The sequence below is a fragment of the Calonectris borealis genome, chromosome 21 (genome assembly GCF_964195595.1).
Source record: "Calonectris borealis chromosome 21, bCalBor7.hap1.2, whole genome shotgun sequence".
NCBI lineage: Eukaryota > Metazoa > Chordata > Aves > Procellariiformes > Procellariidae > Calonectris > Calonectris borealis.
In genome coordinates this window covers 10,153,047-10,168,573 of record NC_134332.1, presented here as the reverse complement: position 1 = coordinate 10,168,573, position 15,527 = coordinate 10,153,047, and the positions used below count along the sequence as shown (strand labels likewise).

The 15,527-nt window shown below is 45.3% G+C and overlaps 2 protein-coding genes across 4 annotated transcripts; one reads left to right on the top strand and one right to left on the bottom strand.

The window, feature by feature from the left end:
* The first annotated feature begins 40 nt into the window (after positions 1-40).
* PSMD5 (proteasome 26S subunit, non-ATPase 5) lies at positions 41-9,177 on the top strand. Of its 3 annotated transcripts, XM_075170759.1 has the most exons (10): positions 41-1,121; positions 1,324-1,468; positions 2,082-2,195; positions 2,645-2,773; positions 3,553-3,662; positions 4,112-4,254; positions 4,746-4,937; positions 5,719-5,828; positions 6,487-6,627; positions 7,125-9,177. In XM_075170759.1, exons 1-10 carry the CDS (start codon positions 928-930, stop codon positions 7,380-7,382), a joined length of 1,536 nt encoding a protein of 511 aa, XP_075026860.1. In that variant the 5' UTR covers positions 41-927; the 3' UTR covers positions 7,383-9,177. The 3 variants fall into 3 exon arrangements, with proteins under 3 accessions (XP_075026860.1, XP_075026862.1, XP_075026863.1); XM_075170761.1 differs by lacking the exon at positions 2,645-2,773; XM_075170762.1 differs by lacking the exon at positions 4,746-4,937.
* Positions 9,178-10,067: 890 nt separating this feature from the next.
* Positions 10,068-11,905, bottom strand: B3GALT9 (beta-1,3-galactosyltransferase 9). The gene is given in 4 exon segments (XM_075170764.1): positions 10,068-11,168; positions 11,670-11,705; positions 11,708-11,830; positions 11,832-11,905. Coding segments are annotated over 4 exon segments (1,302 nt in total). The 5' UTR covers positions 11,874-11,905.
* Between the last annotated feature and the right edge of the window lie 3,622 nt (positions 11,906-15,527).

The following is a 15,527-nucleotide window of genomic DNA, read 5'->3' as shown; positions in this document are numbered from 1 at the left end:
CCAGCATGGCATCCCCACGCCACTCTCGCCTCCCCACGCACCCTTGCCTGCCCTCCCCGGCCACCCCGAGCCCTAGCATCCAGCCTGCCTGCCCACTCCCCGCACAGCTCTGACCCGCAGAGCTGGGGTGGACAGACCCCAGAAGTGGGGCCAAAGCCATGGCAGGGACAAAGAAACACCCCAGTAGCACGGGGGCTGTTACCGAAAGCTGCACCAACGCCTGCGGGAGAAACCTCTCCCCGCCCGGTGAGCGCTGGGGTGCACTCGGCTCCGCCCAGAGCCGGCTCAGGTGCTCTGAGGCGCTTGCTGATGCCATTTAGCACTTTTGCTTTAATATCCCCATCTATAAAATAGCTATTTTCTCAGATTTAATATCGTTGGGTCTCTGGACGCTTTGGATAGAAACTAGTAGGAAGCTGCTAAGTCCTGTTGTGGTGTTTGGGCCTAGACCGCTCCCGTAAGCAATCCCGTGCGGAGCGACAGAGAGCTCCCTTCTGCCTCACCCTGTAACTTTATTACGTTACTGCCAGTTCTCACAAGCTACCAGGAAAACGTCTTCACTGCCAGCCCGCAGAGTCCAGCACCTCTGGCGCAGCAGCCCGAGCCTGCGTTTAGACGAGACTCTGACGGCCGCACCTCCGCGCCGCCCCGACGGGCAAGCGCCGGAAGAAGCCGAGGACGCGCTGCCTGCCTGGAGGCGAGGCAAGGCGTGCCATGCCCCAGCCCTGCGGTACGGTAACCGCCATGCATTCGCTACCCTCCATCCTCTCCCCCGCTGCCCGTGGGCTGAAAGAATGAAATCAGACCGCCCGGCGGGCGGAGCCAGGAGGGGGCGGGGCGCGGCCGCCATTTTGTTCACGGCGCGCCGGACGCGGAAGGGGCCCCTGGAGACGGCGCGGCGGTTGCTAGGGGCGGCGGGCTCTCGCGATGCTTTCCGGCGGCGCCAAGATGGCGGAGGCGGTGGTGGAGCTGCTGGAGCGGGCGGCGCGGCGGGAGGCGCCGCTGGAGGAGTTGCGGGCCCTGCAGCTCGCCGTGCAGGCCGTGCCACCCGCAGCCCTCCGCGCCCGCCTCAGCGACGACCACCTGGGAGCGCTCTTCGCCCTCCTCAGCGTCAATGACCGGTGAGCGGCGGCCCGGTCGCGCGGGCCTGACCTGGCCCTGCCGCCTCCTCTCTCCCTTTCCCCCGGAGCGTGGTGGCTCCTGCTGCTACCCCGCCTCCTTCCCTTCTCTCCTTCAGGGCGGGGGCTGGCACAGCTGAGGGTCTGGGAGCACCCGGCGGCGTCCCCCTCCTGAAAGGCTTGGATTTCTCTCTGTCCCGCCCAGGGAGCAGGTGTCTGCGTGTGTTTCCATCCTGGAGAGGCTCCTGCAGGCCCTGGACCCGGTCTATGTGATCCAGAACCTCAGAGAAGAGCTTCAGAAAGGGCTTTTCCACCCCGATGACTCCGTGAAGATCCTCACCATATCTCAGGTAAAGGGTTTTCCTCCAGGAGGAGGGGCCAGAGCTCTGTCTTGAGCCAGGCTGGGTTAGTCCTCATCAGTTACTAGTCGTGTCCTGATTTGTGATAAAAGCACTACATCAAGTGTTATCTGCAGGAATTGTGCTCTTACACGCTCAAGCAATTTTGGATAAATACTGTGCAATGTGTTTGTATATAATGCTTTATGATGTGTCTGTTAAACATAATGTATAAAGCTGTGTCTTGACAGAAGTAACTTGTAAATGAATCTTCTGTCACATGTTCTGGATAAAGCTTTCTAAGCCCGCACTGACAGCAGGTGCTGTAAGAATTAAGTGTAGCAACATTTTGATATTCAGGATATTTTGAACAATATTGTGGAAACACTGAAGAGGAATAGGCTGTAGTTTGGAATGGAATTCTAGAGGTTTCAGGTCCAGCCCCCAGCTAAAAGCAGGGCCAGCTTACAGCAGGCTGCTCAGGGTATTGTGCAATTGAGTTTTGAGTATCTCCAAAAATGGTGATTCTGTCAGTCTGGGTAGCTGTTCCAGTACTTGAATGTCCTTATAGTGGAAAAAGTTTGTTTTAATGTTATTTTTTATAATTATTTAATCATGTCTTTAGGTTGGGAGGATTGTTGAAAATTCAGATGCTATTACAGAAATTCTCAACAGTCCTGAACTATTACGGCAAATAATAAATTGCATTGGTGGAGAGAAAATAGCAGTGGCTAAAGAGGTAAGCATTGCTTTCTTTTTTTCTTCCTCTACAAACTGATGTAGACACTGCACAGAACGCCTTTTCTACTGTGTCTGAGATGATAGCCTCTGCTCTTCTTTGAAGAAAAGAGAGCTTATGTTGCTTGAAAGATGTTATAAGCATGTAGGTGCCTTACGGCCAGAAATTGCTTAGATGTGGTAGAAAATTTACGTAGAACTGTTATCTTCCAGTAGCTATTGATGCAAAGTGAACTCATAGATCTGAATTTGATGGCAGAGACTTGGATCACAGTAACCATAACTAGCTCTCGTCAATGAAAAGTGAATCACAGTTAAAATTTTAGATGTATAACTTGATCTAATACATTAGCAAAGAACATTGAATCTAAGTCTGATTGTCTTGGATTTTCTTCTCTTTGTGGTTTTGTTTTTTTGTTTTTAATAATAAGCTCCTGTTTTTGCTTCCAGGCCATCAAATCTCTCTCAAGAATAGCACAGACACAAGATGGCTTAGAGGCTTTATTTGTGAGCAGTTTGTTGAGTGACTTGAAAAATGTCATGGCAACAAATGACATTGTTCGATACAGAGTATATGAGGTAGGGATGCGATCAATGTTAGCATTTGAATGACATGATACTTGGACTATAGCTCTGACTTAAAATCTGGATTTTATGGCTTGCTTTTAAATTAGTATTCATCACTGCTTTACAAACTTTTCTTCATGTCTACATTTTGTCAAGACTAGAAAGGAGTGGGAAGAGTACAGCAGTGTTGGCTCTCAAATAATGTCATAACTTCTCTTTCTCAGTTTATGGTACAAAAGTGTGAAGTACTGTTTACATCTTTTATTTTCTAATGTGGTGCCTAGGGCATTGGAAGGGCTACACAGAGTTACTAAAGATACAGTAAAATGTTTGCTTCTCTGAAAGTAAAAGTAAAATAGCTGCTGTAGTCTCTTAACCTTTGGATGTGAAGTGTTATTGAAACTTCCGGAGGGGAGAAGAGGTCGAGAGAGAGATGCCAAGTGTGTCAGTCTAGATGTGTATAGCAAACGAGAAATAATACAATTTAGCCATTCTAGAGCTTAATGGGGATAGTAGCGATGATCCTCTGACAAAAAGATGACTGTGAATAGAAATCAAATGCATGTGCTGTAAACTTGGAACTCCTTATGAACTTGCTTCAGGCAAACATTTAGGTTAATTGTGAAAACATCATGAAATTCTGTGTTTGTGTGTGTATATATATACCCTATATATATATATATAAAAAGGGTTAGTCAGCATTGTAAGACATATTTGGCCATTACTGTGAATTGTTATCATTCTAATGTTTTTATAAACAATCCTTTTTTTTTTCTGGTGCTTTTATTTAGTTAATTGTTGAGATTTCTTCGGTGTCAGCAGATTCGCTAAATTACTGTGCAAACAGTGGATTAATATCAGAGTTAATTGGAGAGCTGACTGGAGATGATGTGCTGGTCAGGTATGTTGGTAGTGAGTTTGCTACTGAGATTTCCCCCGTTGTTAAAACTGTGATGTTCAGTCCTAAAATAACACTCTTTAAACACATTTGTGTGTGTTTCTTGTGAAACCCTTTTCAGGAAAACGCTTTATCTGCCTCTTGTTAAACAGCCTTGAGTGTAAAATACTGTATACTTAAATTTGAGAACCAAGATGAAGTTTGCTCAATATGCTGTGATAATTGTAATGCTGGGCTGCCGAATATAAACACTTTAGAATTCTTTCCAACTATACACCTAAAGTAAGATGGCTGAGTGAGCTTGGAGGAGTGTTGGACAGTTGGGGTAGTTTGGTTTTTGGTTTTTTGTTTGGTTGGTTTTTGTCTTAAGGCTAGAAAACCTGGTTTTTCTTAATCAGAGTACTTCAAAAACCCATCTGAAATAGGCCAAAATAACTGTTTGTCTGTTACAGGGCTACATGTATAGAGATGGTGACCTCACTGGCTCATACTTCACATGGGCGTCAGTATCTTGCTCAACAAGGAATTATCGATAAAATTTCGAACATCATCCTTGGTGCAGAGTCTGATCCTTTCTCAGGCTTCTATTTACCAGGTTACATCATGCATTTCTTGTTGCCAGTGTTTACTGCTTGCTTTTATTAATGAGTTAAATTGAGAGGACTATTAAGCCTCTGTTTTGAAAGCTCATGTGAATTTTTGAATATTAGAATGTGTATGTTGGATGTATAGAAAAATGCTGAAGGACAGTCTAACACATGAGTAATATTACTCATTAACAGTGGTAGTACAGGTAAGATCTGGAGAGAATGTACTATATGCTTGAAGTTTGTGTTATTTTAGCCTTTTTTTTTAAAAAAAATTAATTCAAGAAGACAGCTATTACGTCATGAATTAAGTAACTTCTAAAATACTGGCTTGTTCCTTAGTTCTGTCCTTATTCTGATGCCTTTCACAAACAGTATTCAGACTTCATAACACTAGTTCAGCAGTGAAACAATCTTACATTAATGTATGTTTAATTTTGAAATTGCTAAAGTTATTTTTCCCCCACTCTGAATGCTTTTTTTTGTCTTGCTCTCTCAGGATTTGTTAAATTTTTTGGAAATCTGGCTGTTATAGACAGTCCACAGCAGATCTGTGAACGATACCCTGTCTTTATGGAAAAAGTCTTTGAAATGGCAGAAAGTCATGATCCGACCATGATAGGGGTGGCTGTGGACACACTAGGAATCCTGGGATCAAATATGGAAGGCAAACAGGTTTTACAGAAAACTAGTTAGTATCCCTTTTTTTTCTTTAATAAAACTTTCTCAGTATGTCATAATATACGACAGTGAATTGGTTTGGTAATAGAGAAAGGAATTGAAAAATGTATTTATTTATCTAATAATCTGTCTGAATAGCTGTGCTATAGCAGATAAGGTGTTTTTTAACTGTCTTGCCAGGCACGGCAGCTAGAATTCTGGTATTGCAAGCGTGATTCAAATTATTTTCTAGTGAGCATCATCAGTAGTTGTGTTTAGATTCCTCTGTTTCTACTGATGTCATGACCTTCTCACCAGGATTAGAAGAATATGAATTATCATGTAATGATGCTTTCTGTAAAGACTGCATTGTTTCTTTTAATATAAAACTGTTCAGAGGATTCAAAGTAAGTGCTAGTCGTCTTCTGCTAGTCTGAACTTTGTTTTTTAACTGAAAATCTGTATTAGCAGATAGCTTTTGAAGCATTGTAGAATGGGATTGAAGATTTCTAGTTGCAAGTGTACTAGGGTCCACACTTCCCAAGATAACTCAATTATCTGTGATACATAACTTCCTTTTTGGAAATGTTTGGGTAGTTTGGAGAATTAATATAAAAGCTTTGGATTTGTCTATCTTAGATCCATATGAAGCAAAGAGAATCTTAGACTGCTGTTATTACAGTAGATCAAGAAGTTGTCTTTCTCAGGCTTAATGTACAATACTCTTTCTACCAATTAATGTAGTCTAATGTAGCTTTGTACTCCTGTAGAGGTCAATCTGAATTAAAATAACTTTGTTTTTATTTTCAAAGGAAGTAGATTTCAAAATCTGTTAAACAGAATAGGGCACCAGGCAAAGAATGCCCCAACAGAATTACGGCTTCGATGCTTGGATGCAATTTCATCTCTTCTTTACTTGCCTGTAAGTTTGTGGTTTGGTTTGTTGTCTTTTTTTTTTTTATTTGCAAGAATGAATTTAGTGTGCATCTGACTAATTGTGTGAAGACCTTTTGCAGCATCTAGTTTAGGCAGAAGCGGTAGCTTTCTTGTATTTGGAGTCATTAACTTAACTGTTTTGAAATTTCCTGATTTATTTGTTTGCTTAAAGTTTGAGTTTGTTTGTAAGAAGCCAGGTGTTCTGAAATCTGTTTATAAAATGTGAAGTCAAGACAGCATTGGCAAGGGAATGAGAGTAAACAGTTTAATATTCTTGTGCTTTAAAGAGATAGTGGCAAACTGCTCTAATCCCTGTATATGTTCTTTAGATCCAGTGATCTGGTTTTGATGGTGTAGCTCTAAATGAGCGAGTAAGCCATTTTCATTTGTCTTGCAGGACTGCACTCCAGCACAGCACCTATCTCGTGTATCAAAATCAATTTAAATCGGTCCTCCAAGCTAAATGAAATATAGAAGGCCATTTCTTCATTCATGAAAATAAGTTGAAAATCTAAACTGTTTCAGTTTAATCTGCTGGTGGTTTGTTTTAAATAACTTCCTTAACTATTGAACAGATACTCAAAACTTGAAAGCTTCTCATAATCCTAATCAAACTCTTTCATTTTTGTACGTGATGCATGTAGCCAGAGCAGCAGACAGAAGACCTTTTAAGAATGACTGAATCGTGGTTCACATCCTTGTCTAGCCAGCCGTTGGAACTCTTCAGGAGCATCAGTACTCAGCCATTCCCTGATCTCCACTGTGGGGCTTTACGGGTATTTACCGTAAGTGCTTTTTGTTTTTAAAGATCGGGTACTGAATTGTATTGCCATTCAGTCTCAGATTTTTTTTTTTTAAGTGAATGCCACAAACTTCTTGTCGAAGCCCTGAAGTGGTCAAAAATAAGGCCTTTTTCTTTATGCCCTGCTTGCGTTCACCATTTAAATAATGCAGCAGACGTGTCATGTCTGTAATGCTTATTTTCTTACAAATTGGAGAGGGGAAGAAAAAAGCAACAGCTATGCTCTAGGGTGCTGCTTCGATATCAGAGGCACTTCTGTGATAATTCACTTAAAACTTTAAAGATATGCACTGAGCTGTACTTGTTTTCCAGTGTTAAACCCTGCTGCTTGATTTGAGTGGTGGTTGTGTAAGTACTGTGGAGAATGAATATCCCATTTCATTTTTTCTGTTCCTTGGCTATCTGCATAACAGCCTAACGGTTTTTTGGTTTTTTAAAATGAGTGTTTCCCCCCCTCCCCTCTTTTGTCTTCATGTTTAGGCTATTGCAAATCAACCGTGGGCCCAGAAGCTGATGCTTAACAGTCCAGGGTTTGTGGAGTACATTGTAGACAGATCTGTGGAGCCTGACAAATCTTCAAAGGATGCCAAATATGAACTGGTTAAGGCCCTCGTAAACTCTAAAACAATCGCAGAAATCTTTGGAAATCAGTATTACTTGAGGCTTAGAGCTTACTTGCATGAAGGCCCTTATTATGTTAAGGCAGTTTCTACTACAGCCGTGGAAGGAGCAGAATAATGTTATTGATGTCTTGGTTCCCTTTCTTGCAGGCCATGTTACTGAAATAAGTGTTAAGATATAAGGTGTAAAGACTCCCCACACTAGACTCTCTTTAGATTGTCTCTTTAAAGGAATGTGAAGCACTTTGAATCTATTAGAAATGAGAGTCATGAGAGCAAATCAAATCCTATAGGGCACAGCATAATTTCCCATAGAATGTCATGGCAGAAGTTCTCTGTGTACTGTTGTGAGACAAGTAACCAAGGTGAGCACTCTATCAACTGCTGCCTGTGTTTTATTTTGCAGAAGTTATCAGTGTTTAGTTAAACTGTTCTTGGGTTTGGAGTTACTATCGTGTTTTCTCAGTAGATCACAGTTCAATTAAAAAAACACCAAAACACCTCGAGGTTTGTAACCTCAGATGCTGCCATAGTTTCTTTTTTTTTTTTTTATATCTGCCAAAGTTGGCACTTGTGTGGAACATACTCTTTTAGCCAGTCATATTCTGTCAGAAACCCTGTTTGTAAGAATAAGCTGGTAACATTCTGTCCACATGAGGGAGTATGAACTGGATTCTCTTCTATTTTCAACTTGCTGGATATAAGTCTTGCTTGAATAAATAATCCTAAATATTGTTTACATTTTATGCTGAAGATGAAAAGAAGCTTTTAGCCCTTTTAAAAACAAATGGATGCAAGCTTTAGTTTATAAAACCACATTGGGAGCTTTGTCTCCCTTGTTGACTGCGACTTTGTATGGCAGTTCAGTTTACTTGCTCAGAAGGAGCATGAGCTACAGCACTACAAGTCTACTTCAGAACCAAATCTTAAATTGTTTACACTATTTTTTAACAGAGATAAAATTTTTTAATTTCAAGTGTTATTTAAAAAAATGTATGATTTTAGTTGCCTGAGTTAGAATAAAAGGGGTAAGAAGATAAAGTTTTCGTGTTTAAGGGCATGAACTGAGTTAGCAATATGGAAATGTAATACCTTACGAATGTGTATCTTCCTCTGAAGACGGTCAGCTAGCTGCGGATGAGATGCAAGACTAGCTGGACACTCTAGTCATGTGACGTGTCTTTGTCCATAAAACAGAGACCACAATGTACTTTGTACAAAAGGCTTATATTGTTTTTGTTGAGGACATAAGAAAAAAACCCGAGGAATAGCTGGGAGGAGCATAATAAAACATGAAATTACTACTTTTGGGCTTATTTTAGTAGTGTGTCAAGTCAGGTATACCTCTATGGAAAGTGCTCGCCCTGTGTCCCCACTCTGCCAAGTGAAGCAGGATGATCTAGTCACGCAGTAACTCTCTTCTTCCTTGTAGTAGCTTTGAGCTGCAGCAGAGGTGATGGTATTGCCTGCCAAAAACTGCTGGCAAGGGGTCAAAGTGGACTCAGAGGAGCAGGGTAGTTGAGGAAGATCCCTTGATGTTTAATAAGCTATCTGAATGCAGGTGAACTGCCTTGTTGCTTATGATCTAACATGTACAAAAGTTGTCATCCAACGTTACACTACTGCTGATGCTTTCATCCTAGATGTGCATAATAAACATCTGCTAGTGAGAAATGCAGTACACAGTGTCTCATTTGTGAACAGAGAGAGCACAGAAGCTTCATGAATCCTGCATCCAGAAAAAAATGAAAGCACTAAAAAGGAAACGGAAAAGAGTGTAGAAGTCTTCAGTTTGCGCTTGCATTGGACAGTTCAGCTTTGTTATTTTAGGTAGCTTTGTGTGCTGGTAGCTCTGTATGAGCCGTATACAAAAATCTCAGTAAAAGAAATCAATATATAAACCTTTTCTGCAATTCATGAGTCTCTTCCGTGTGTGTTTTCAGCTGTTGCCTTTGAAGGCTACTCTGTGTGCTAAGTCTTTAGCATCTGCTTTGCATGGTACGTTTGCCAAATACAATATTTTAGAATACACAGAGATGCCAAACAAGGGTTTTTTATATATGCACATATGCTTTATTTTGTTGAGCTTTGAGCTCAACATTCCGATTAGTTGATCAGATGCTTACCCCTATTCACGTGGAGTTCCCTACCCATCCTGTGTATTGCCATATGGTTTACATGTTGCTGCTGGTGTATCTTCTATGCAATGGAAAAATTTAAGTGTGTTGTCCCTGTCCTCCCACTGCCCCGTAAAGTGTGTCCGTGTTTCTCTGATGCCATGGCTGACAGAAATACAAGATGCTTTAACCGGTAAGTTAGATGTCTTGCCTAGAGTCTCCCCAGGCTATTTACCTGAGCGATTCCCGTGATGGTTCAATGTCTGTTCCCGCTCTAAGCTGTTCTGTAGTTGCACTGGTGCTGTAAAACAGGCTGCCCAGAAGTAGCTCCCTTTTGTGGGTGGAAGGATTCCCCTTTGTTACAAAATACTTTGGAAGTAGGTGATGCCTCACTCGGATAAAAAATGCAAAAGGAGTTTTGGCTTAAGGTAGAGGACTTAAAAAGTCTGGAAAACACTGGATACAGACAAAGTTGCTTGGAATACTCTTTTTTACTTGTATGCATGCACTTATGTAGCTAGAGTACATCCAGTTCTCTTGCTGCTGTAACACACTATAGCATTGAGAATTAATTTGCGGTTGAAGGGAAGAGAGCTAACTTTGAGAGGAGATCGTTATTACTGAATATTAACAGGATAAAACAGCTGGTAAAAGAAAATTCAGACTGTCTTCGCTAAAGTTAAATCTTAATTGGCAAATTGAAGAACCTCATTTTTAATTCTATCTAAGTTAAACTGTTTGAACTTATCAATGTAGGTCAAAACCTTGCAGGACACCAAACTGTAGTAAGTTTCCAGTAATGAGCAATCTTTCCCATCGCTTGTTTCCTTCCAGTCTTTAAATAACTCGTCCTCTTTCATGTTGGAAGAGGTGAAAATGAATTTATAGCAGCATCGATTGTAGCTGATGTGCTTCTCCCCAGAAAATCGAGAGCTGTGAATGGGAGTGATGCCAGCTTTTTTAGCACAGATTCCGACAAAGATATCGGGGGGCACTGAAACTGGCACCTCCTTGGCGGCCACGTACACCTTGCGAGCGACGTCCTGGGACATGACGAAGGCGCGGCCATCGCAGTAATCTGGGTAAAACTCTTCTGAGTATTGATAGATGGGAACAAAGCCTGGGTTTTGGGGGTCTCTGTTGGGTACCCCTCGATGAATCACCCTCCCGAGGTAAGTGTCCTCTAGCTGTGTTAAGCTAAGCAAGTATCCAGCCAGACTTGGAATACTGACAAACATGTCTTCATCTGTTTTAAGAATATACCTTGCATGGGGACAGACAGTCACTGTCCACTCCACGCTCATCAACATCTTCTGTGTCTGCGTCTCAGGAGAATCAATGAAACTGCCTTCAATAATGTCTCTGTGCTTTTGAGACTCTTCATTGATCTCCAGCTGGGTGCTTACTGAAGCCGGCTTTCCTAAAGCAAACAGAGTAAGGACAGCATAACCTCTGGCGTCTGTCACGTTGCCCCATGTCTGCCTGATCACGTTGCGCCTTGTCCTGTTTTCTGGGCTACTGCAGACAAGAACGAGCAAAAATATCTCTTGATCGGAGCATGTTGCTGCACTGCTGACAGTGTAAGAGAGATTGGCCTTTAGCAGATCCGTATCTAGCTTCCTGGCCCTCTCCCTGATTTCGAGAGTCTTTGCGTCAGTGTAAGAAAGAGGTAATGACCGCAGGAAGTATTCCTCCAGTAAATCTGCTCCAAAGAGCAGCACGTGGAAAAGCAAGACATTAGAGAGGATGAAGCACCACTGGTGAGTCCGGAGCCTGCAGAGTGTCAGCTGGGGAGGAGAAGACGTGGACACTGAATTCTCTTACTACTAGAACAGAAAGGCTTTCCTTCATTTTATAACATATTCATGCGAAACAATCATGACTTTTAGACGCGGTCTTTGTATTGTCAGTGTAAAGCTCTTTTCCTCCTAGAAACTTAAACAACCCTACTTCTTGTGGCACAGTGAGGTCCCAAGCTGAGAAGGACGTTACCATGCTGTGGTTTGGAAGGCTCCTTTCTGTGCATCCATGCATGGAAATACTGAGGCATAACTCACTATTAATATTTTCTGACTGTCTTTAACCTGTTACTGAAGGCCTGAGGTGCTAATGAGGACCTGTAACATTAATACCTGCCCTCAGAGGAGAATCTTTGGTACTTGGCCTGACAACGCCTTGTGAAAGCTGGCGGGGTAAGAAGCCAAAGGGAAGGCTGTTGTCCCAGCTGTCCCGGAGGGAACAGCCCCATGCTAGCCTCCTTCGGCTGAGCAAGGAGCCGAAGCACTTACCTGCATGGTGGTGGGAGTTCTCCCTGCAGCAGGTCTGTGCTCACGGCGGAGGCAGTTTCTCCCCGGCAGAGGCTGACGGGGCAGCGTCTGTATCTGGGTCTGCGGGATCCAGTTACTGCCCAGTACCCAGGGGCTGTGGCTTCCACCTCACCTGCCTGCGGGGAGGAAAGGTGATCCCAGGGGACGATCGTGTTGCAGCTGCATAAAACACAAAGCAAGCAAAACTCTAGCCTTTCCCTTTATTTGTTTCTGACACTCGGGGTTGGGTCTCTGAGAAATAAAGTGAAGCAACTCCTAGGGCTCACTTGGAAAAAGGGGTCCTCTGGTACCGTTGTGAAGCTGTGCTAGGTCTGCCAGTTTGTTTTTTGCAGCTGTGCCATTTTGGTGTTGGTTCCCCCATCCAGGGCAGCTGAGCCCTGGCGCTCTGCATCTCCTAGGATGGAGGTTTGGTGCGTGAACTTGTGGGTTTGCCTTGTGTGGGGTTCCTGTGGACATGGAGGACACCCTAAGGCCGTGGGTGCTGCTGGGCCGGGCTGTCCCTAGCACGCGCGGACTGGGCTGAGCGGGGAGAGGGGTACAAAGAGGCTTTCCCTGTGTTGCAGCTGCGGGAGCCTGGCTTGGCTCTCCTGATTGCTCCCGGAGCTGAGGAAGCGCAGGGCATCGTTTAGTACCAGGCGAGTTTTCAGTGGGCCCCTCGGAGCCGGGCACAGAGAAGGGGCTGCGCGGGGGGAGCTGACGGTGCCCAGCCAGAGGGCCCGAGGCTGGGGGTGTTTTGGTGAGTGTCCCCACCTCCTGCCCCTCCAGCACCCATTTACTGAAGCGGGGGTGTGAACCCTAACGAGCTGTGTTGGATGGTCTTTTGCTTTCTGTCTCCACAACGTCATTCTGTGGTTTTCAATGACTATATGGATTTATGCTTTTGTGGTGGTTGCATGTCCTGGTGAAAAGCTGCGGTGATCCAACCCTGGACAGGCTCCTGCCTTCGGCGGTGGCCTCGGCTGTGCCGGAGCCTCCGCCTGTTAATGTTGGCACAGCGGCAGGCTGTGCTGGAGCTGACTGGGCTGGGGAGCCGCAGGGGACTGGAAGTGCTGGAGGGGGAGGTGCCAAAGACACCAGGAACAGGATGGAGGTGTCAGCAGGGGTGAGAGTTGGGTTTGGCAGCAGGTCCGCAAGCCGTGGGGCCTGCGGAGCACTGAGGGGGGAGAGGGGCTCCCCTCCGGGGAGGGGTGGAGGGGGTGGATGGTGGCAACGATGCTGTTTGATGGGCAAATCGTGGCGGGAGGTGTCAGCCTTCATCAGCACGAGCATGGGAACGCCAGCCTCCATGAGAGAGCAGAGGGATTGTGATTTTTTTTTTTTTATTTTGAAAAGGTTTTTTTGTAGGTAAGGGCGCATTTCTGTTACTGCATCCTTGGGTGAAAGGGTGCAAGGAGGATGCAGCATTGCTGTGGTTTGCCTTAGCCATGTCCCTTGTGAGGGCCCAGGGTGTGATGCTCTGACCATTGCGATCCTCCCTGAAGCACCCTTTGGGCACCCCACATCAGCCAAATGTCCCAGGGAGATGGAGAAGAGCTTTGATTTCTGGCTTGGGGTGACCAAGGGTTAACCCCCCAGCTCTGGCTGGGCCCCTCAGCTCTCCCAGCGCCTGCCCCCGGGTCTGCGGCAGCGTGGGGAGATCTCTCCCACACGTGTTGGGAAATCTGCACTGCTGTAGGAAACGGCTGGAATTACAGAAGAAACCAGGTCCCCAAAATGTGGTCACAGCTTGGAAGTGCATCATGCCCCCCTGAAAGAGGGCCCAGACACGCACAGCGTGTGTGTCCCGACGCGGACCTCGGCTTCAGGCTCTCCAAAACCAGGAAAAACTCCTTTCACAGAGCTTGTGTGTCAGCTGGGATACAGCTTCATCTGGACCAGCCTCACAATCGTTGTAATCCTTGCAGAAGTTGTGCTTTGAAGCTTGGCAAGCTGTCAGCACGGGAAGTGTCAGTTAAATGTGTTCTCTGAACTAAAAAGCTAATAAGGAAATATTTTTTCTGTATAATAATATAGTGCTATAGCCCCAGATACCCATTCTGGGAAAAAAATTCCTCCTTTGAAGATGCTTCGACTCCAGCTAAACCATTTAATAAGCAAATAAATACTAGCATTTGAAACCACTTCCATTAAAAATATTGGCTTTCCCAATTGTGCGTTTTTAGAATAATAATAAAACCCACATGTGTGTCATCCCTGTTGCAATTACGCACAGCGTGGTGCTTGCAGTACTTCTGAAGTAATTTCTTTAGCACTGCTTTGTGGTGGCAGCAGGAACTTCAAACAGTCGCCGATATCGCATATATAAGATTAACGCTATCCGACCGCAGCCGGAGCGCGGGCAGCTCTCGGACGTGGGGTTCTGTTTATCCGAAGAGCCTGGCTGAGTCCTGCCGGGAAAGCTGTGGCGGAATAGAAAAGAAATGACTGCTGAAGGGTAAAATAACTGATCGGAGTGCCACAAGCCCCCTCGGCTTCGGGGAGTTTGCCTGGGGGTGATCCCTCCATCACCTTTAAAACCCAGGCTTCAGGCAAATGTAACACACAGCGCCTTATGTATGACTTCATCTCACTTTTCAGATGGGTAAAGTCAAACGCGTTCAGGGAAAACCTCACTCCCGTGAGATCCAAGAGTTTCCAGAAGAAGAGTGAATTCAGGACCCCGGAGTGGCTGAAGTCAGGTCAGTCTGGGGAAGGAAGTGCTGTTCCTACAGCTTCACTTAAACCCTGACAAATCTTGTGGCTGTTAATTAGGGAAACAACCGGGAAAGCAGGTTTTCCTGAGCCACAGGGCTATAATTTGCTTTGTGTAGGATGTTTTTACGTTTTCCTTAAATTTTATGTCCAAGCAGGGATGTACCAATAACACTGTAGACAACTTGACCTACCAAACGAACAGTGAGTGTTTAGACTGAAGGATGTTTGGAGTTTGGGTTTGGTTTTTTGGAGAGGACAGGGACCGACCTGAACTCCTGTGATATCCAAAGATAAAAGCAGAGATGCCCACAGGGCGGTGGGAGATGCTGTTGAGCAGGGCGAGCCTGGGGCGGGCAGCTGTGGTGCAATGTGCTGCAGGGGAGCAACCGTACCCACAGCCTCTTAAAATGTCTCCTAAAGTCTCCTGGCTTCCCTCCCAACGCTGTGAACATTTGGAAGGGGGGAGCAGAGCCCGGCTTGTTTCAGTTCTGCTCGAGTCTGCTTCATGAAAATGCGAAGGCTTTGGATGACGCACCGTTCCCAGGCGATGGTGCAGGCGAGGGCGGGCGGACGGGCTTTGTTGGGGAAAACCAGTGAAAATTGGTTTTTCCAATATAAATTTGCTCCAGTATAACAGCCCGAGCTCTGCCTGCCCCAGGCGTCCATGCCGTCGCTTCGTGCCAAGCGCTATCCGACCCTGCAGGGTGGACACCCCTCTCCATCCCCACCATGGTCCCCCTGCTCCCAGGCTCTTCCCAAGAGCTGGGTTGATTCCCGCAGGCAGGCTTTCAAATCACTCGGCTGCTCCTGCTCCGGAGACGTGCCAGATCCTGTCGGTGTAGCCCGCCTGTGGGCAGGCGGTTTTCTCGCACAACAGCCTCTTTTCACGAGGTGTTCCCCCTGCCCTCCCGCAGCCGCTTGTCTTATTTTACGGGTCAGCGATGACCCCTGTCACAAGGCATCCTCCGGCAGCCCCGCCATCCCCAGCTGGGATCACAAAGCACCTCCCCTGTGTTTCAGACCCTGCCCAAAGGGTCCCCTCTATTTACAACCTGCCTTTTGCAGCGTTTCACCAGCACACGATGACCCGATAGCACGAGGGGCTGGGAAGGGACTTGTCTGGGC

Excerpts from the sequence above, each read along its gene's own strand:
- PSMD5 (XM_075170759.1), top strand. The coding sequence starts at position 928 with ATGCTTTCCGGCGGCGCCAAGATGGCGGAGGCGGTGGTGGAGCTGCTG. Across the intron at positions 4,255-4,745 it reads CTCAGGCTTCTATTTACCAG|GATTTGTTAAATTTTTTGGA; the intron begins GTTACATCATGC and ends TTGCTCTCTCAG. Across the intron at positions 5,829-6,486 it reads CATCTCTTCTTTACTTGCCT|CCAGAGCAGCAGACAGAAGA; the intron begins GTAAGTTTGTGG and ends TGATGCATGTAG.